At 42.4% G+C, this 23,019-nt stretch overlaps 1 protein-coding gene across 3 annotated transcripts in view; it reads left to right on the top strand.

Moving 5' to 3' along the window:
• The first annotated feature begins 699 nt into the window (after positions 1 to 699).
• BANK1 (B cell scaffold protein with ankyrin repeats 1) overlaps positions 700 to 23,019 on the top strand; it is a 187,248-nt gene continuing 164,928 nt past the window's right edge. For all 3 annotated transcript variants that reach the window (XM_088660491.1, XM_035114023.3, XM_088660492.1), the window contains exons 1-2: positions 700 to 990; positions 21,584 to 21,985. In XM_088660491.1, coding sequence (XP_088516617.1) covers positions 975 to 990; positions 21,584 to 21,985 — 418 coding nt within the window. In that variant the 5' untranslated portion in view covers positions 700 to 974. The remainder of the gene's footprint in view (positions 991 to 21,583; positions 21,986 to 23,019) is intronic.

Raw genomic sequence — 23,019 nt, 5'->3', positions numbered from 1 at the left:
CTTCCTAGAAGCTGATTTCTTAAACGTATATCCCCTCTATTCCCATTTCAACACAGTGAATTAATATAAGGCATAATAGCCTGGAGGTGCTAAATCATTATGATTTTGAACACCTTCTAAGGCAGAGCATTAAAATTGCATGGCTGAGATAAAGATCCTTTTCTACAGGAGGGAAGACACCCAAAGTCCCATTCAGTCTTTGTGCTCTTTTAAACGTTTTGAATAATGTAACATGTTGAATTTCTGGGATTAATGAAACCCGTAACCTAGATGATGATCACATTGGCTTTCACCAACCTGTGCCCTGTAGACGTTTTGGTCTACAGCTTCCACCATCCCCGAGCACTAGCCATGCTGCATGCTGACTGGGGCTGGTGGAAGTTGTTTGATGGCATCTGTCTGTCTGTCTTGAGAGACAATGGAGTGTGACTCCAGGGGTGAAGTCACACCACTGTGTTAACAGCACCAAAGTGACCTCCTCAGGGTGCAAGCCTGTGTGCGTGGAGGTCCTGGGCTGCTCAGACAACAAGACCCTCCTCTCGCTCTCATTGAAGTGGTCCAAAGGAAAGCAGAGCAATACGTTTGGCACCAACTTGGCCGTAGGACTTGCCGGAAAGAGGCGTACAACGTGGTTATCACAAATATACACATTTGTACATCCTTGATATGGGCTTTGGGAGGAAGCCCAACAAGCCAACAGTGTGTGAGGCTCTCTGGAGAGTGGTTTCACTTCTGCAGTGAAGCGAACTTCCCCTTGAGGAGCCAAGTCGGGGCAGACTGTGAGGAAGCGAAGCGCTGGTGATAGGAGCTGCATCAGTTGAGCTTCTGTGCCCTGTACTTAGTGAAACAGTGGAGAAACCTCACAGCAAGCCTTTCCAGGCATCTTCTTTGGCAGAGCTGCTCTGGGTCTGCTTCTCCCTCCACCTGCTCTTCAAAGAGGGAGGGATAAGGTCTCACCCACCACGGTGACAACGATGACTGCCTATACAGGTGGGTGCTGCTGCTAGTGCAATATAAGCCTATGCACTGAGATGGAGGGGGAGCAATGTTTACTAGGAAGTACAGGTGGCGCTGTGGGTTAAACCACAGAGCCCAGGGCTTGCTGATCAGAAGGTTGGCGGTTTGAATCCCTGCGACGGGGTGAGCTCCCGTTGCTCGGTCCCAGCTCCTGCCAACCTAGCAGTTTGAAAGCACATCAAAGTGCAAGTAGATAAATAGGGACCGCTACAGCGGGAAGGTAAATGGCGTTTCCATGTGCTGCTCTGGTTCGCCAGAAGCGGCTTTGTCATGCTGGCCACATGACCTGGAAGCTGTACGCTGGCTCCCTCGGCCAATAATGCGAGATGAGCGTGCAACCCCAGAGTCGGTCACGACTGGACCTAATGGTCAGGGGTTCCTTTACCTTTACCTTTACATCCCATTGAATTCAGTGGTACTTGCTTCCAATAAAATCTTTTTCAGATATTCTTCTTCTTCACGGTTTCTAGGAATAGATACAGTTATCAATTTCCATTCTCTCCATTTCTCGTTTTCCCAATCTCAGATCCAGTTATCTACATTTATACGGCAATTTGTGAATTATGCTTAAAACTATCCTCCTGAAAATTCACCAGCATTTTCATGTGAATTTCTTCCAATCAAATATGTGTATATTTGAAAGCCATTTCACCTGATATAAAGAATTTTGAAATGTTAGTTTTACTAATGAATGCATTTATATGCACACTTTAAACTAGTTTTATGCATTTTTGTACACATTTATGTGGCTGGAGAACAGCAGTGCAGATTTCTAAGCATGACAGTGTTTGGTTGTCATCTTGTTTCAGAAAGTGTGAATTAAGTTCCCCTTTAAATGTGAACTTAATCAAATTTCTCCTCCATCCCTAAGTACCTGAACCTCGCTCCATGGTGGGGTGGGGTGGGGTGCGGGAAGAGGATGCACCTCTGGACTTTCCAGTAAGGAAAATAGTGATGAAGATAAAGGCATTAGATAAATGCTGTTTGGAGGTGTAATTTGGCCTCATGAGAGTTACCAGCTGCCCCTTCTGTATGTGCCCAACCACAAAATACAAGAGATGTCAAGTTAGGGTTAGGGAATAAATCACTGGCCCTCCATCCATCACTCCAATCTCATAGTGGTCTTCCAAAGAAGATGCACTGGTGACGATGACATTAAAGACAGAAGTTGGAAGAGAAAGGACAAAAAAAAGGGACAGCTGTGATGCCAAGAGATAATAACCTCTGCCATATATTTTCCAATAGTCCTTTTCTAGTTTGCACATTTTCTTGGCAGTCTAAACATATGTATTTAAAAATGTATTCTTAAGAGAAACACACACACACACACACACACACACACACACACACACATATTAAAACACACTTTTAAAAAAGGTATTTTGAGTTCTTTTTCAAAATGGGAGATTATTGTGGATATGGAAGGAATGGAAAGATGGGTGGAAGTTTTGAAAATGACGCAGGTAGGAAACAGATTCACCCATTACCCGTCAGTTCAGAGTACTTGAAGAAAGACAAATATTTTCCACTTTCTTGACACTATGAGTGCAATAATGACTGGAAGTGAATTGGACAGGGATGATTAAGGTGCTGATGTTAAGCTGGCATTTGGCTGATTTGCTAGCTCCTCGGACACTTGGTGAATAGGATCCATTTTGCCTATTTAGTGCTGTCTGTGCACCACAGAGCAGTCTTCACAAACTGGTCTCCTCTAGATATTTTTGACCACAACTACCATCAGCCCTAAAGGGACCCAGGTGGCGCTGTGGGTTAAACCATAGACCCTAGGGCTTGCCGATCAGAAGGTTGGCGCTTCGAATCCCTGCAACGGGGTGAGCTCCCGTTGCTCGGTCCCAGCTCCTGCCAACCTAGCAGTTCAAGAGCATGTCAAAGTGCAAGTAGATAAATAGGTACCACTACAGCGGGAAGGTAAACAGCGTTTCCATGTGCTGCTCTGGTTCGCCAGAAGCGGCTTTGTCATGAGGCCACATGACCTGGAAGCTGTATGCCGGCTCCCTCGGCCAATAAAGTGAGATGAGCGCCGCAACCCCAGAGTCGGTCACGACTGGACCTAATGGTCAGTGGTCCCTTTACCTTTACCTTTTTAAGGCCAAAGAAACCTCACACCTGCATACGACTATGCTAGATTGTTAGCAGTAAGTCATCTCTTTCCCTTCTTTGCTCTGGAGGTAAAATGCACAGCAATTATCTTGCCACACTTGTTAACTCAGCATTTCAATTGAGGTGCATCTGGTACCTTCAATTATGCAGTTTTTGGCAATTGCTGAAGGTGTCTTGGACACTTGAAATATATATTGATGGGACAAACTCAACTTTTGTGATTGTTGTTTGCTTTGAACTTTTTGAGTTGCATTTAAAATGGTTGACATTCACTCTATGTGGGTAAGGCAGGTTGTTAATAATAATAATAATAATAATAATAATAATAATAATAATAATGTCACCCATGTATCCATTTTGACTGTACAACAATCAACATTGCAAGGCAGTCTTGCATACAAGCACCCCAAAGTACAATGGCCACAGCGTCCCACATTTTCAAAACCACAATTCAGGACATAGTAATTTGCATTCTTACTAAATGCGAATACTTTCAGTTTCAAAAATGTTCATGTGATGTACCTTTTCAGTGACACTGTAGCCACAAGGGAACTGCTTTCCCATAAGCAGCTCTTCTGCTGTACAAGTGTGATATTTTTTAAAAAAACTGAGTCATGTGGTGGAGGCCAATTATTTGGATATTCTCCATAGAAGAAGAATCTCCATCGTTCTGTAATTAGCAATTCTGTTCAATATCCGGTAGCCTGTAGGTTCAGCCCTGTCAATAAGATCCAGATTCCAGTTGTCAATTGGGCTCCTGGAGAGATGACAGAGCATTAGGTTCCAAGGCAGAGGCCTGCCCAGGAACGTAGGAAGGGGGTGTGGGGTGTGTGGTCCACCCCAAGTGCCACCCTGATGGGGGTGACAAAATGGCCGGCAGCACTCACTGTGGGGCCTGTAGCGTGCACGAGCCACATGTATCAGCACCCACAAACTCTGTGCTATCTGCCGGCTGTCTCCCCCCCAGCTGTAGGGTGGCTGAGGCCCCACGGCACGCCCCGTCCCTAAGGGCACAGTGCGCCTCATCCTGTCCCTCCCTAGGGGTGCCCATAGGGATGGCACGGGGGGGCGTCGCCCATAGGGTAGGCATAGGCTAGCCCAGGTGCCCAAAAGGATTCCTCCGCCGCTGGGCCTGCCACTTTTTGAAAGAGCGGGTTCTCAATGTCAAGGCATCAAAGATTTTAGTCTGGTCTGAAGCATTACCAGAACAAGTTGCTCACTGGCAGGTCTCCTTGCTCTTCTGTGCCTAAAGGTAAAGGAACCCCTGACCATTAGGTCCAGTCGTGACCGACTCTGGGGTTGCGGTGCTCATCTCGCATTATTGGCTGAGGGAGCCAACGTACAGCTTTCGGGTCATGTGGCCACCATGACAAAGCCGCTTCTGGCGAACCAGAGCAGCGCACGGAAATGCCGTTTACCTTCCCGCTTGGAGCGGTACCTATTTATCTACTTGCACTTTGACGTGCTTTCAAACTGCTAGATTGGCAGGTGGACTGCTAGTGGACTCTTATTCAGGAACTGAAGAGGCTAGGACCACATTTTAAAGGCTCTCGAATGAAGCTCCAGGGTAACTTTTTGAAATGTGAAAGTGACGCTTGCCCTATGCTTGTTGACTGTCCCTCGAGCACCCCTTTTAAATTGGAGATATACATTCATTGGCTTTTAGTTGGAGTTATTGACTGATCATGCTTCAGATAGTTAACTTTTTAACCCCTTCCATAAGCCTCAGAAGGATAGGACAGGCAACGTTGTCCTTGGCTTTGTGCCAGGCCATTGTCCCAAGAATTTGGCTCTTTGGCTCCTTTATCAACAGGGATCCGTTGAAAGTTATCTGGAGTGAAGTCATCAGAATTGACCTTTCAGCAAAAGAGTTATAACAGAAGGCTTTTTAAAAGAGAATACTTTCATTAAGCAGGCAGTCTCTAAGGACAAATGGCTATAATGTTTCCTTAAACTAAATGAATGTAACTGGCATTAATGAATAACAGTGTGACTTTAACCTAAAGTGAGTATTATTGCACATTTATAGTACAGAAGAATGAGTTATTTGTCCCTGGGCTGCGTCTGTCCAGTCCAGCCACCAGACTTGAAATAGACAATCACACGAATGCAAAACACAGTTGCCTTTCTCACTTACGTCTAAGGCTGAGACAATGTCTCTTAAAAAAAACAACTGTGTGGAAAAGGCCCCATTGCCTATGATTTGGATGGGGACACTTGTTTCTGTTCATAGCTTTTGAGGATTTTTGAGCGCTTCGAAAACCTGGGAAACCCTGTCCATTAATCAGAGGCAATATATTCAGATAAGTTCTCAATACCTTCAAGAAGTGCATGCAAGGGCTCATGGGATTGCACAAGCTAAGCCTGTTCCCCCAAGTGCTGTGGTCATCCTCTTCTTGCCACACATTTGGCACATGTGAGGGGGGGGGGACTCTGTGTAGGGGTGTTCCAATGCGTGTTTGTAGAATTCTTGCACATAAGAAGTCTAAGATCTGCCCTGATGTATCAAAACATGCATAGAGCTCCTTCTGATCCATGCTAAATGGGACACTGGCAAGGCCTGTGTAGTCCCATGATCCCCTCATCTGAAGCATCTGAAACCCCCTACATGACAATGAATGTCCCCATGACATCATTTTCCGTTAAACAATGGCCTCTCTCTAGACTGGAACAAATTTCATTCAGTATATTTTGCTCCATGTTTCAATTATGAGAACGGGTCAAATTTAAGATTTCCTGTACTGATAGTTTTCCTAAGCATAAGCAACACACAGTCCCATACTCTGCATATTTATTTTACTCAGGTGTAAATGATCACAAAGACAATGGCAAGGCGTAGGCTGGATGAAAATGTTGATTTCGTTTTCTATCAGTTCCTTATTTTTTTCAGTCTTATATTATTCAGTCCTCCACATCAGTGTGCAATTCATTTATTTATTTGCAAAGTCCTCATGAAAATTTGTCAATATTTTTGTGTGAGTTTCTCCTACTACCTAATGTTTCTCCTACTACCTAATGTTTAATGTTTAATAGATTATTGTGTTTTATTTTTCTGTTGGAAGCCGCCCAGAGTGGCTGGGGAGACCTGGCCAGATGGGCGGGGTATAAATAATAAATTATTATTATTATTATTATTATTATTATTATTATTATTATTACCTGCATTTTCCTATTTCTCCTACTATACACAATGTAGCTTTTTATGAGGTCATTTCCCCTACTATAATGCAGTTTTGTATGGTATTTTCACTAATATATGCATTATTCTAGCATATTACAGTATATCTGTTTTGGTACATGAAATCTGCAGAAGTTTTAGTATACCTTACTTGGCTGGAGTACTTGCACTGCAAAATTTGGATGTGTGAATTTTGAAAGACAGCTGTGTTTCAGAAAATGTGGATTTTATAAATTCCCCTTTAACTGTGAAGTGAATCAAATCATCACCACCATCCTAGCTGAGGGCATCTGGTTTGGAAACACTAATGGTTCATCCATAGGGCTATTTTGCCCTTGGCTCTGTCTGTGTACATGGACCCCAGGGACCTAGTAAATAAGCAAAGGAGATCCTAAAAGCCTGAAGTCCAGCCCATGCCTGGAGTATAGGATTGTAGCCTAACAGTGCAATCCTATACATGGATTGCCTACTCAATAGGAAGTCCTAGTTCATTCAATTGTCTCTGTAGTTTTGGTACAACTGAATGTGCTCTGTAAATAAATCCAAAGCATACATAATGACTCATCTTTTATGACATCCATCTTCAGTTCACATGAGAGGCAATGACAGAATGCTTCACTAATGGTTATGCCACACTTGAGTTACTGCTTCTCGCCACCTTCATGAAGATAAATGTCATAATCACAACAGCCAGACATCAGACTTACCTTGTTTTGTATTGTTTTTCAACCTAGAAACATAGTCACAATTTTTTTAAGCCGGCAATTAAAACTCAGGTGCTTAACTGCTTTAATCTGCATCTTGGAGCAGAAGTCCAGGGTGTTTAGCGTGCCCTGAATCAGGGATAGGAAATTACTCAAGGGGCTAACTTTTGGAATGCTGCATACATGAAGAACTGTGACCCTCCAGACATTGTTGGACTACGATTCCCATCATCCCTATCCACTGATGAGGCTGATGGGAGTTGTAGTAAAAAAAATATCTAGAGGGCTATGACTGCTCTGTCGCATTCTCTGTGTAAAGCCTGTCCCATTCATGTAGCTGCATAGCTCCATTGTTGCTAGCATTCTGGTCTGGGTACAGCTAGAAACCTTGGCCCATCTTCTAGCTCAGGCATCCCCAAACTCGGCCCTCCAGATGTTTTGGGGCTACAATTTCCATCATCCCTGACCACTGGACCTGTTAGCTAGGGATGATGGGAGTTGTAGTCCCAAAACATCTGGAGGGCCGAGTTTGGGGATGCCTGTTCTAGCTCATCCTCATTGTGTACAGTGGTACCTCTAGTTGCGGACATGATCCATTCCGGGGTGCTCTTGCACCCTGAAAAGTCCACAAGTAGACGTGCTTCTGCGCAAGTGTGGAGTGCAATAGAGCATGCGCGAAGCACGCAGAACGCTTCTGTGCATGTGTGCGCAGTGAAACCCAGAAGTATACACTTCAGTGGGCTGTATTTTCCCCACAATCTGGCCCATTGTATGGAAGGGAGCGAGCACACACTATTCCTCCCTTTTCACCCAACGCACCAACCCTGCCTTTGCATTTCCAAACATGGAAATGGAATGTCCAAATGCCACCTGCACTGTGCCAAAACAGAGATGAAAATCTCACGGCTGATTTCCAAGCAGCTGATTTTCTCCTGTGTGATTCCTATGTGAATCCTAGGTGATTCAGACATTCCGTTCCCACAGGTACACCTGGGGATGGTGGCAGCAGACATGGCCCGTTGGGTGGGCTATGTACACCTTCTCCACTCCACCAAGTGGACCAGAAATGAGATGTATTGTCCGTTCTGGCTCTATGTAAAACTGGAGTTAGAATGAAACATATGCTATTTACACACTTACTTTGACCAGGTTCCAAGAATTACGCAGGCACTGGAAACAGCTATGAGGAAACAGGAACTAAAACTCAACCGTATGAACCCAGCCATTTGTATGTAGTACTGGAGATGATGCACACACCTCTGTCTGCAAAAACTGCCCTAGTTATCGGAATGGAAGTCACTGACTTAAGACTCTGCCTGCTCTGAAAAATTCTGAAGACGACTCCTTTCAAATTTACCATTTGAAGTCTGCAGAGTTTACTGTCTCATGCAAGGCACAAGTGATTTTTCTTTTTAAAAAGTTGTGAATTGGGAAATAAAATAATAACACAATAAAACAAAATAAAATTATGCTCTCTTGGGAGAATAATAAACCTAGTTTCAAAATGGTCATGCCATTCATAACGGAGAGAATACGGAAATGTGCGAGAAATTCTTACTTTACTTCAAACACGGCACATTTTATCTTAGGACTTCTGTGTTCTGTGTCGTTCTAACCTCAAAAGGAAGGTCAGTTCCTGCGGGTTGGTGGTGGTGGGGAGACAGAGATGCCGCCACCCTCCAACTTTCTGTGTTACTGGAAGTAGGAAACACAAGGCATGCTTTTAAATTAGCCCTATTAGAGATATAGTCTGAGACGCCTGAGGATGGAAATGCCCCAACATCTTTAGCTCTCTGATCACAGACTGACTTGAAATCTTTTATCAGTGCTTATTAAGAGTCACAATTTACGGCTTTGATTTTCTGTAGATTACCTGTCTGGGTGTAATGAATAGATATGTTCATTATATGGCTGAGTTCCAGAGAATGACCTCATTAATGCACACGAAAAACAACATTAGTTATCAAATAGCATTCTAAAATTGACCTCTTCGTCAAAAAAAATCATTTAAATTAAAAGTTTAGTATTCTGAGATACAATTAAACGACTATATACCTCAGAGAGGTACAATTTCCAGAGCTCTTGGGGAAGAGGGATTGATTGTTAAACAACTCAGAGAACTGTAGCTCTGTGCAGGAGTTTCTAAAGAATGCTCATTGTGAAATATTTTAATTATGTTTGCTCATTGCAATTTCCTAAGCCTGATGTCCGAAAATATCTGATACAAGACAAGATTTAGAATTCATAATCATAAATGCAAATATTCTCCTTAAAATTCGCAAGCTATAATGCCGTGCTTCCAATAAATGTATACTTATCCCCTTTCTATGTGCTTCATCTTGGAAAAATCAGTGGTTTCACTGCATGAATAGCTGACTCTAGAGTAGTCCCACATATGTCAGATCCTCTAAGTGTGGTTATTTTCCAGGGACATTCCTGATTTAGAGAAACCATTCCAGTTTCTGATTTGATCCTGGAATGTCATGCTTTTCCTTAGGGTGTCCCTGTTTTCATTGGAGAAATGTTGGATGGTATGGAATTATCCGACACCCCCCCCCCCAAGCTGTATGACAGCCAACCTATATAGGGAAGTTTTTAAAAATGTTTAATGTTTTATTATGTGGCTGGGGAAACCCAACCAGATGGGCAGTGTATAAGGAATAAAATAATAAAATAAGAATTATGTTTTTATATGTGTTGGAGGCTGCCCAGAATGGCTGGGGCAACCCAGTAAGATGCATGTGAGGTATAAATAGTAAAATTATCATTATGGAAAAGGACGTCCCTATTTTCATTGGAGAAATGTTGGCGGGTATGTATGATATGTAAAGAGGATTTTAATTAACCAACTGCTACAGTGTTTGCCAAGGAGCAACTCTTGGTCTGTTAAACTCTTAATGTTTTGTTGTCATGGCGGGAATGGGTTGGGATAGTCAGATTCAATCTAAGTTGTTCACAATTTCATCTCTAAAACCAGGCTAATCATTTCCCCCCCCCCAAGTCATAATTATATAATAAAAAAGAAGCTAGCTGTTTAAAATTAAGAAACAACCAATAAAAGAAACCAAAAAAGTCTCAAAGAAAATAGGGCTTTCAATGCTATCTCTAAGTGCCAGAGTTTCAATTGTTCTCTTGTAACTGCTTTCAGAAAACTTGTCTTGGTTTCAAGCTTTCATGACAGAAAAATAAAAATAAAATTCATGTCAGTGGTTCAGTTGGTGGAAACAATAATTATAACAAATGTTTGTTTGTTTGTTTTCTGATTTACTCAAACCGAGGTTCCATCCCACTGTCTCTAATAAAAAACTCCAGTTAAATTTCATCCTTCCTTTCTGCATTTGTAGCTCTGTAATCTTATTGCTGAAGGCTTTCAACCAGTTCTGTTCACAGATCAAGATTAACCAATTTTAGAAAGGCTGAATCTAATTTTTACTAGAATTCATCAGCTGCAACTCGAAATGACTGAAGTGGGGACAATATATTTTCTGTGGAAGCATTCAGGGCAGCCGCTATATATGTTAGCTTTGAAATAATATTCTTTTCTGTTAAGAGTACATTCAGCAGAGTTTGGATATGTTTATGCATTTGCTTCATTTATTGCTGATTTTTCAGACTAACTCTAGTATAAATCAATCATCCAATCTTTTCCATCTACTTCACCCTCGAGACAATAAATTCCCGGAAGCAATAGCAATAGGGTTGTATGCATGTTGCATAATGTGCCACAGCAGTGAGTTTCTGTACTGGGGCTACTCAATGCTTTGCATTTACATTTTGCATTTACAAGTTGTGGCTGAAGTCCCTTCAAAAAGTATTTACAAATGTGGAACAACATAGATAAATTATAGCCCAGGAACACTGCTCAAATGCATCACTGGGCAATGACAAGAATTTATATTGGTAGAGGTGGTTTTCAGTCAAGATGAGAAAATGACAAAAGCAAGCCAGGAAGGATACCAAAGCATAAACAAAGATAATTTCTTACCTGGAAAAAATTGTGACTGGTGGCAAGTTCATCATTAGCATTTCCCAGTAACCTTCATGATTCAAGCAGAAACCAGAAAACAAGTGCAACCCAACCAAGAAGAGTACCTAAATTAGTGTTTCCTGTTAAAACGATTAAAATCAATCAGAAGATGAGCATTACCTGGAACAGGTCTAGGAACTAAAGTTTGCAACAACAGCCTGTGCTAAACTTCAGTTGTATCACTGTGGCCAGAAGGAATAAACCACTTAGTATCTTAAAGTCCAGAATTTGCTATCTAGAAGTTACCAGTTTATCTTCCCTTTCTTTTCACTAACTGTATATATCTCAATGACTGAGCCACCCTGCTTCCATCCAGATTCTGCACTGAAATCTTAGGCAAATTGTTTTTCATACAGCCAAAATTTTATCTACTATAACTACATTCTAGTATACAATTGCGAGCCACAATAAATGTAATACAGGTCTGAAATATCCCTGGATGCCCAATGGTGTTAGTTTTGTTTTTACTGCATTTACAAAAAGGGCACTAGTAGAAATGGTGGCTGGTGCCCATTGGGACTATAGAGGTGGAATGCAAGGAAACCAGCAGCAGGTGAAGCCAGAGCCAATGACAGGCAGAACCGATTAATCCAAGCTTTGTCCCCATCCTCCCTCCTGAGTCCTCAAGGGGAAACACGGAGACTAAGGAAGAAGAGGAAATGGACAGCCAATGCCACCCCTTGGACAGCTTGTAAGAAAGAAGGCAGATAGTTGGAGGCTGTCTGGGGGCAGGCTGAGGTTGGTGGGTTGTGACTCATTTGCCCTAATAGATCACTCTCCACTGGGCAGTAGTGATATGGCTATATCATTTGTATTTGTGCTTTGCTATGTTCATTTAAAGCATCCGAACTGTGCGGGAAAACTCAGGAACCAAGACGACCAAAACTTAAATAAAGAACGGGGAAAATTTATAATTTATTTGAGAGACCACTGTAAGCAGATGAAAACATTAGCAGGATTGTAATAACACTTGTAATGTAGAAAATATTGTGGACAAAACGGAGAGAGATAAAATTTGGGTGATGGAATAATATGCAGTTGAAAAGGTTCATAATAGGACCCAGGGAAGGGAAGGTCTAGAGTCTAGAGATTCGGAGAAATCTCTAAATATGGATATGTATTTTGTATTGTAACTCTACACTTGTAAAATCAAATAAGAATGAATTCATAATAATAATAATAATAATAATAATAATAATAATAATAATAATAGCATCCAACTGTGGGGATCCACTCCCCGTGGACTTCTTCCCTGCTGCTGGCTGTTCTCTACTGCTCTGCTCCTACTTGAATGAGACGGATTGCCTATATGCATGCATGCACATATGGTAGCTTTGGACTTCATTTGACCTAATATTTGACCTTAACTTTCATAGGCCGTGGTTGAGTGAGACGTTGTTAGCATACACCAGAAGTTGAGTAATGATAGTGCTGAGCATCCCTATTTGGGATTTCCACACTTTAGGAGCTGCCACAGAGAAATCCTTCTCCTGAATTGCAATTCATTGCACTTCTGAGGGTGGTGGAACTACCAAGAGAGCCCTTAAATCAGGACGGAAACAGTCTTTCATCTGTTTGGGGCCAAAGGCATTCAGGATGTTAAACACCAAGGTGAGCACCTTGAATTGGCCCTGGTCCTAATCTGGCTCACCCATCCACTGGGCACTAGTTAAAGAAAAGACAGCAGCAGCAGCAGCAATGCAAGAACAGATTGTGGGATGAACATGCCTCGTTCGGGCCAACCTCAAGTCCCCCTTGATAGGCATGTGCCATTAGTGCTGGGATGCAATCATAGTGGCAGTGAGCTAAGTCAGTATCACTTTCATAAGACTAGCCTTTGCAACCCTCTTTCTGCATTTAGCATTTCAGAATTTTTTCTTCTCATTGCACTGCCATCCTCTGTCTAAAGTAAAATAGTGGCTTACAAAACAAAATCAAACCAAGCAAGAGACCTAATTCTGAGAGATGTTAACTACTTCATCTAGAATTCAACCTGCCCTTCCCTCTCATTGGCTACATTAGGAAGCAGGGAGGGAGTAGCCCTCAAGACTAGCCTTCTGGTTGCACTTAAACATCCTGGCTTAAAATTTTGATTTAATTCAATCAGGGAAGAGTTTGTAGTTTTAATTATCATTCTTGTGCAGATCTAATAGGAAAGTTTCTGCAAGTGTGGAAAATCAAATCAAATAGCGAGATGTCTGCCTTTACATGCATTTTGATCTTCCAAAAGTAATTAACTGATGGAAGAAATTGATATGGTCAAGCCAACACCTATTAAAAGTTTATTATTTTAATGTAAATGGGTAGGGATTAAAATCCATGGAATTGCATGAAACACAGAAGGTCAAAATAGCTCAGTTAGTAGAGCATGAGATGCTAAACCTCAAAGTTGTGTGTTTGAGCCCCATGTTGGGCAGAAGATTCCTGCATTGTGGAGGGTTGGACTAGATGACTCTTGTGGTCCATTCCAACTCTACAGTTCTGTGACTCTGCCTACATGCTATATAAAATGAATAGTGTGCAAACATGTTGCCAGAGCTTTAAAATATTGAATGTGAATGTTCCAAGGCAATTTAAATGGAGCCTCGACACTGTTAAACTTTTATTTTCTGATGATGGAATTACTAAATACAGATAAAGTGTTGTATCCAGTGTAGAGGCTTTTGTGAAAGTGCCATGAACGCAAGAATTTCAGCTTGTGCAACAAAAATAGTCTTCCACTCTCCTCCCCATACTCCCTTAAATCTGTTCTAGGGATTCCCCTGTCTCTCTGGAGTAGGCTTGAGGAGGGCCCAGGGGCATGTGTGGGGAGGAGAAAAGTCCTGTTGTGTAAGCGTAGATGCTTGTGTTGATGGACACATTGGTTGAATACTGCCCAAACAAATCTAATCTAAACTGAAGCAGCAGCTTAACCCTTCCTTCCCTAGGAATGATCCAAACTTAAATCTCTCCTCCCCCCCCCCCCCGGTCCAGTGGCAATTAGCATTAGAGACATAACTCAAATTAGTTCCAGTGGGAGCTCCCCCCCCCCCCTAATGCTGATTGCCACGTGAAGGAATTTTCATTGGGATTGCAGTTGTGGAGGAATGGCTAAACTTCTTTTTCATGTGCACTGCAGTCCTGGTGAAAAGAATGTCTACGCTTCATATTAATACTAATGAAAGATAATGGCAAAGACATATTTAAAACAGCACGTCATTTGACCTTTACTTTGCAGGGCTGCACCAAGACATTTTGCTGCCCAAGGTGCAGGACAGGAGGGTGCCTCCCCAATTCCATGTACAAAAACTGACCAGACTAGCCACTTCAAAACTAGCATTGGTATCTCCACTGTACCTGAAAGCAGCATGTTAGCTTAGGGGGGCACAGAATGGCTTGCCCATTCTCTGCATCTTTCAACTCAGGCAGTCACTTCACTCTGCCTAATGACGGGGCCAAATTTCTGAGAGTAACAAGCTCTGAGGCGAGAACTTTATTAGTCCAGGTGGACACAGATTGGCCTTGGGGGTCAGCCGACTAGATGGTTTGGCAGGTTGCTACTGCCTAAATATATATGTTGGAAACATATTGTATTCAGAGCACTGTCTATATGGTTCATGGGGAAGCAGTGAGTGAATGGTGGAAGCTACTAGAAACTCTGGTTCAAGATGCACCCCTCCCCCCAAGCACCACCCACCCACCTATTGAAATTCACACAAACTTTTTTTTGTCCCAGATTTAAAGCCGGGCCTTCAGCACCAACAATGTGGAACCAAGTCCTAAGTTGACTCCAATTCTATTTCCTAGTCCACAAAGTCAAAACTTACTCGTTGAAAATACACACAGGAAGCATGCCAGGCAGAAAATCCCAAGGACACAATGCACATGAATTATTACACTTTGTAGAGTATATCAGAGTGCACTTAGTAGTCCTTTCGAGCTGTTCCCTTCCACACAGTATTGATGACTGTTGGCTGCATAGCCTGTTCTTTAGTTATTTGGTGGGTAATAGGGTTCCCTCTCCGTACCACAATTGATCAGTGTTAAAGTCACTTTGAAAACACTACATTTGTTTTCTAGAACCTTGAAAATGGAGAAGGGATGATAGTGCTACCATTGGTGAGATAATTCAACAAGCAGCATGTCTTATGATAAGGGACAACTATTGGAGGCCAATGGGTCACGCAAGAAGGGAGGGAGGTGGTCCCAAAACTAGTGACTATATGAATAATATGGATTCCACTGTGTGCCAAATGATAATGAACTTTCTGTCTGTATTGCTCTATCTGTGGTGCCCCATTCACACAGAGAAGCTATCACTTGATGTTGCAGTACACAAGTGATGGTTGTGCAGACGTGATAATCGAGTGAGCATGCAAGTGTGAATTAGACTTGAGACTTTGGTGAATGGGTACCATAAGGCTCTCATCTCAAGCCTTCCCCTGCATCTTTCATTGACTCGCCCTCAGTTGAGATCAGAAAATGGGTTGCAGAAAAAGTCTTCTTAATACCACTTACCATGGAATTTACCATTTCCATGGCTGCCATAAATTGGCTTGATGCCCAGGACTGCACCTGGGACCTGGGATCTTCTGCATGCAAAGCTGATGTTCTACTATAGCACTTTCCCCAGATATGGAATAGCTCAGCTGGTAGAGCATGAGACTGTAAATCTCAGGGTTGTAGGTTTGAGCCACGTGTTGGGCAAAAGATTCCTGCATTGCAGGGGGTTGGACTAGTTGAACTCAGGGTCTCTTCCAACAATTCTATGATTCTATGATATGGAAAACAACCACTGGATGCTTGGAAGTGAATGTGTCCATCTGCATCTTTTTCAACCAGACTAACAGGAAAAGGCAATATTAACCGAGTTACTTTTCTTTTCTATTCATCTTGCATATTAAGCAGTATTTTGTCTGGCTGAGAACCAGGAACTGCACACTATCGAGGGAGGAAAGGAAGCAACCTTACTTCTCAACACTATTTTTCATCCCCAAAGTAAACACATGTATGCTTCTAGCATCTCTAGGCTGGTGGACTGTTAGATGGCAAATTCATAAAGCAAAACCGAAATCAATTTAGGGTATGGGTAGAATAACCCAAAGCACTTTAGCAGCGCTCTCAGATAATGGGAAATGATGCGGGTGGGGTGTCTAAGTTGTATGGCTTCAAAGAAATGTGCCACTAATGGAAAGGAAGATGATTAAAGGCTGCTTATAAAACTTCAGAGTGCTCTTAGTAATCAAGCAAGGTGCTGGCTGGAGAACACTGCTTTCTGGAGCCAAGACTGCTGTGTTCTTATGTTGGGAAATTCTTTCTTTAATCTTATAAAGAGATCAGTGATTGAGTTTATAGACTTTTAATGCATAGGAGAAATGCCTATAGCATCATGGTAGAGCATAGGGATGGGTGAGTATGTGGATTTTGGTTTATCTCGGTTTTTCATTCCTCCAAACTTAAGAACAGTTTTCCACATTTCCATATCAGTTTGCAAAATGTTTATTGTCTTTTTAAAGAGAGCCCTCATGAATATTCACCATGTGCATATTTTTGTACGCAACTTTGCCCAATGTACACACATTTTTGCAAAGTAATTGCTTCCAATATAATGCATTCTGTATATTATGTCTGGTGATATATGCACATTATTGCATATTTATGTGTGTCCGCGTGCACAGTTTTTTTTGTACATATTACTTGGCTGGAGAACAGCATTGCAAAATTTGGAGAAGGGCCAGTTTGGGAGGACCGCTGTGTTTCAGTTTGCGTATTGTTTTGGAAAGTGCAAATGAGATAGATTTCCTTTTAAATGCAACCTACATTGAATTTGTGTCCCATCCCTAGTTGCCGGCCTGCTCCCATCTCCTCCTATATCCCCTGCATATATCACAAAAGAAAATGCTCATGTATTTTCTCAACATCACACAATCCATATTTCCTTCTGAGCAATGGTTAGATGCCACATTTGGTGGTTCTGTTATATTACGCCTTTATGGGTGGCTGCGCACCAGTAACCTAGAGAATGCTTTACCTTGTTGGAAAGCTCCTATTATGCTCTGGATGACAGCACACAATTGCCTCTTGTTCCTCATTGCAGGACTAATAATACATTTTTATTCCACAGGGCTTCCAAGTACAAAACAGGTGAAGCATAGCTTAATTTTGTCAAAGTGTGATAGGTTCTATTAAGTTTTAAGAGGGCAACGTTCCCCTTAACTTACATATTATACATGAAATGCAGGAGTTGCCTGTTACCAGCAGCAGCATGTAGAGGTCAGTGCTGAAACTACAAGGGGAGAGTTTGTTGTTTAGTCATTTAGTCGTGTACCCACTCTTCGTGACCCCAGAGACCAGAGCACGCCAGGCACTCCTGTCTTCCACTGCCTCCCGCAGTTTGGTCAGCCTCATGTTGGTAGCTTCGAGAACACTGTCCAAACATCTTGTCCTCTGTTTTCCCCTTCTCCTTGTGCCCTCCATCTTTCCCAACATCAGGGTCTTTCCCAGGGAGTCTTCTCTTCTCATGAGGTGCCCAAAGTATTGGAGCCTCGACTTCACGATCTGTCCTGCCAGTGAGCACTCAGGGCTGATTTCCTTCAGAATAGATAGGTTTGATCTTCTTGCAGTCCATGGGACTCTCAAGAGTCTCCTCCAACACCATTACTGAAATCCATTGTCTACCCTTCCCCATTTTTTAGCCAAATAATGGCCCTCTTTAGCCTTCAAAAACTGTAGTTAAGGGGCCATCACAAAAGTTTGGGGGTGATCCTCCTTTGCCTGTCTCCTGTAATTCAAACACTGGTAGATGATCCTTTGTTCAGTACCTGGAATCGTTAGGTACCAGTAGGTCTGGCAAAACTCCTGTCTGAAATCCTGGAGAGCCAATGCCCATCTAACTGAGTTAGATGGACCAATTCTCTGATGGGTTTAAGACAGCTGCCTATATTCCTGTGTTCAGTGGGGCTTAAGTCGGTGTTCCCCAGTTTTGTGCCCTCTTGTGGACCACAACTCCCATCTGCCTCATCCAGCATGGCCAATGGTGAGGGTTGATGAGATTGGCAGTCCTAAAGATCTGGACGGCATGAGGTTTTGAAAAGCTGGTGTGTGGGATTTCATACATGCTTACGGTACCTAGGAGTAAGCCCTGTTAAACTCAATAGGACTTACCTCTGAGTAGACATGCCTAGGCTAGTGCATTTTCCTACACACAATAATTTGTAAATATGTCCTATTATATTATAGTTGCAGTTAATAATGTGGCATGAATCTGAACTAACTATATGACAATTCTAGTAAAATTCTACCACCAGTAACCAAGTAAAATGACACTATTGTAGCCAAGAGCAGGATGCATTTCATGCCCTCTTTAAAAATTTTTTTTAAAAAAACCCTTTACAAAACATGGCTTTGGGCTGCTTTTCTTCACTGTCTCCAGCTGTGGTACAGTGTGACAATTGCTGTGGGAGCACAGTCCTATTATGCTTCCTGCAGAAATAAGCCTGGAGCAATTGAACTACCTATATTCATTGTTGTGTTACATTGTGCCATGCAACACATTGTTAATGATCAATAGACCTAGTGCAGCTAATAGGATCTTATTCTCTACAGTAGCCATGTCACAGGTAAGATTATGCTTCACATGTCACTTCATTTTACCTCCACACAATGCAGCCAAGCTCCCAAAAATAAATAAATGTGAAGCCTGTCTGCTTTAATTTAATGTGAGATTTTTTTAAAAAAAAAACATGTTTATATGCAGACCTATAAAAAAAGGAGCACAAGTACAGTCCAGAGAAGGAACTCAGGGTGAACTCTTGTCTGCATTGTTCATTTTCAGTTTATTGTGAAAACTCTCACCGCCTTGCATCAAGGAGGAGTTCCAGCTGCAGCTGTCCTGCTTCAGAATCTTGTCAGGCTAGAACAGGGATAGGGGAGAAAAGATCAATTCAGGTCACATTTAAAGGTGAATCTACCTAACTCAGGGCTATCTAACTAGGGCTTGTTGATCAGAAGGTCAGCGGTTCGAATCCCCGTGACGGGGTGAGCTCCCGTTGCTCGGTTCCAGCTCCTGCCAACCTAGCAGTTCGAAAGCACGCAAAAAGTGCTAGTAGATAAATTGGTACCGCTACAGCAGGAAGACCCGGATGTTGGGAAAGATGGAGGGCACAAGGAGAAGGGGACGACAGAGGATGAGATGGTTGGATAGTGTTCTCGAAGCCATCAACATGAGTCTGACCAAACTGTGGGAGGTAGTGGAAGACAGGAGTGCCTGGCGTGCTCTGGTCCATGGGGTCACGAAGAGTCGGACATGACTGAACGACTAAACAACAACAACAACAACAGCAGGAAGGTAAACAGTGTTTCCGTGTGCTGCTCTGGCTCGCCAGAAGCAGCTTTGTCATGTTGGCCACATGACCTGGAAGCTGTACGCCGGCTCCCTCGGCCAATAATGCGAGATGAGCGCGCAACCCCAGAGTCGGCCACGACTGGACCTAATGGTCAGGGGTTCCTTACCTAACTCAAACTTCTTCAAACAATACAAATTGAAACACAGGCATCTTTTGAAATTCACACTTGTACATATTTTACAGTGCAGTTCCCCCAGCCATGTAATGTGTACAAAATGCATACAATACATGTGGGTATCATTGTAAGGAAGCATGCGTATATTAGGAGAAATTTTCACAGGAACACTGATGAATTTTCATGAGGACTTTAAAAAATAATTGCAAACCGGTGTGGAACTGTGGAGACCTAAAGTTAAGATTTGATTATTATTTTTTAATGAGAAACTCACTTCCTGCCTGCTAGCAAAGAGGATCCTGGGAAAAGCTTCACAAAAGCTAATGCATGAGCTTCAGCGATCACCTCCCTTTTAATATTCTGAGAAGCCTAGAGCCCTCGACCTTCTGAACACAGTGGCCAGTTTGGCATCCCCCCCCCCCCGCCAAAGGTGAATGCATCAGCAAAAAATAAAACAGAGATTTATATGAAATTTGTGTGTGCTAATATATAGATGCAAATTAAGAAATAATGAGTATAATTTAACCAGAAATAAAATATGTCTCACCATAGTGGGGAAGACTAGAGTGGCTGGGGAGGCCCAGCCAGATGGCCAGGATATAAGTATTATTATTATTATTATTATTATTATTATTATTATTATTATTATTATTATTACCACCAGGTGATCTGTATGCCTGCTCATTCTGTTATTTAGATGTTAGCTGTTGATGGGCAACTTGAAGACTCCTGGCTCTTATGGTTCTTTACCTTTAAACTGGACGTGGTTCCAGAATCCCTTCAACTAGAGGGAGCTAGACTGGTAACTGGGGTCGGCCATCGAGACCATATAACACTGGTCCTAAAAGACCTACATTGGCTCCCAGTATGTTTCTGAGCACAATTCAAAGTGTTGGTGTTGACCTTTAAAGCCCTAAACAGACTTGGCCCAGTATACCTGAAGGAACGTCTCCACCCCCATAGTTCTGCCCGGACACTGAGGTCCAGCGCCGAGGGCCTTCTGGCGGTTCCCTCACTGCGAGAAGCAAAGCTACAGGGAACCAGGCAGAGGGCTTCTCGGTAGTGGCACCTGCCCTGTGGAATGCCCTCCCATCAGATAAACAACTACCTAATATTTAGAAGGCATCTAAAGGCAGCCCTGTTCAGGGATGTTTTTAATGTGTGACATTTTAATGTATTTTTAACCTTTGTTGGAAGCCGCCCAGAGTGGCTGGAGAAACCTAGCCAGATGGGCAGGGTACAAATAAATTATTATTATTATTATTATTATTATTATTATTATTATTATTATTATTGACTGTCTGATGACAGCCTTTCAAACAAAATACAGCCATCTCTCACTGTGCATGACCCATACAGTTCTGTCTTTCAACAGAAGAGAATAGCTGGTAGGGTCAGGAGGAATGCTTAGGGGCAGCACTGAATCTCTCTCTCTCTCTCTCTCTCTCTCTCTCTCTCTCTCTCTCTCTCTCTGTCTGTCTCTCTCTCTCTCTCTGCTGGATTTTGGTTACAGGTAGGTAGCCATGTTGGTCTGGGTCGAAGTAAAATAAAAAAATTCCTTCAGTAGCACCTTAAAGACCAACTAAGTTTTTATTTTGGTATGAGCTTTCGTGTGCATGCACACTTCTTCAGATACCTGGATTTTGTCTAAGATAAAATTCATTGTGAATTTGGAGGTACTTGCTCAGGTGAAAGAAAGCTTAGCAAGAGACTTTGGAAGGCTACCAGCATTGCTCAGTAACATTTGACTGCCAGTCTTAGCTGTTGTACATGGACTGGAAGCTGCCATTTTGTCCTTCACCATAGGTAGCAAAATCCCCTGGGCTCAGTATGGTATTTTCTAAAGATCACCAATGTCAATGGTTATATTAGGTCTGATCCAAACATGGCAATTTTTCATGCAAGTTTCCTGCTGATTTCTTCATGAATGGAATGCGTTTGGGCTTGTGTGAACCAATCTTTAATCACATCTGAAATTATTAGCCACTGATATAAAATGACACTTATCTGTAAATCTTTTTTCTTTTTCTTCTCCAGAAAATGCGCAGGGCAATCTTGTTATTATCTATGAAGAAGATGCAGAGGAATGGGCACTGTATTTAAAAACAATTTTCAAGCATGTCTTATCAGACGACAGAATCTTGCTTTACAACATGGGATCTCCATCCATTCACCACCTGGAATTGCCATCCTTGGGCTCTTACAGATGTAAACTGCTGATACTTTCAAGTGGACTTGTTAACTGTCTGAACAAAAAGAAAAGACGTTTTCTGGACAAGATCCTTCAGCCTCCTGAAAGGGTGGTTGTTTTGCTTTGTGGGATTGAAAGTTCAGACACTATCTATCAAATCTTGAATATAGACCCACACAATTGGTTGATTACCACTAATCATGATCCAGAAGTCTACCTTGCAGTGATTACTGGCATTATTCAACAAGGTAACATCTTCCTCCTCCCTCCCTCCCTCCCTCCCTCCCTTCCTCCTCCTCCTCCCTCTCTCTTAAAAAATCCACTTTATTTTCAGAGACTGGGGCACAGCAGATTGGTGTGCTTCCACATTTTTGAGAGAGTTTTAAAATATTCTGAAGCTCAGCAGTTGGCTCAATAAATAGTTTAAGCCTAATGATGATTTATTTGTCATATGGTTTTGTCCCAATAAGCAGGAATGGTTTTTATATTCTCTCCATCTGAAAAGCAACTTTGATGTGATTTGCATATATTACAGTAGCATGGAAGGTGTGTGGGGGGGGGGAGACAAGTGAACTGAAAGAACCTTTTATTGGAATTTTGTAAAAATAATAATAATGAAATGCATGTTTACATGCACACACATTTTTTGTAATGCAATGGAGAATTCCTAATTAGGTGTCACCAACCTTTGAAAGTCACATTTGGATATTTGAGTGATGGGGATTTCTGCTCACTTTTCTCCTCACTCCCTCAGATCACCCACCCTTGCCCAAGAGAGTAAACATGCAGACAGATGTGTTGCTTTGCTTTTCAAAGAGAGCTGAGATAACTTGTATCCGGTAGAGTTCATCTGAAAGAGGAAGTGGGAAAGAAGGTCACTCGTCTCACTTCCTCTTTCAACTCTATGCATTTTCAAGGGAGGAAAAGGTAACAGAACTCATCATGACTAAGGGGACAGTGAGTGGGGAGCTCAGAGGCTTCGTGGGCACCAGCTGAAGAACTGAAGTGCACCATTGCACCCTCTAGAACTTCCTTGTGATTAGTGGGCATGGGGCGGCTAATAAGGGTGTGGACAGTCTGAGCTTCTCACATGTGTGGATGTTAGGGGTGTGTTGTCAGCAATGTGTCCCAGCTCCCAGTGATCACGTGGTGCTTTCTTTGATTCAGTCATGAAAGGGGCTTAGGAATGAACAGTGATGGAAGTAGCAAGATGCTCCATAATCTGAGAAGTCCCCTTTTCTTGTCTCATCCCAGCCATGCCTCAACACTCAGTGGGACTCAT

The sequence above is a fragment of the Zootoca vivipara genome, chromosome Z1 (assembly GCF_965207765.1).
Source record: "Zootoca vivipara chromosome Z1, rZooViv2.hap1.1, whole genome shotgun sequence".
Lineage (NCBI taxonomy): Eukaryota > Metazoa > Chordata > Lepidosauria > Squamata > Lacertidae > Zootoca > Zootoca vivipara.
This window is presented reverse-complemented; position numbering and strand designations above follow the sequence as displayed.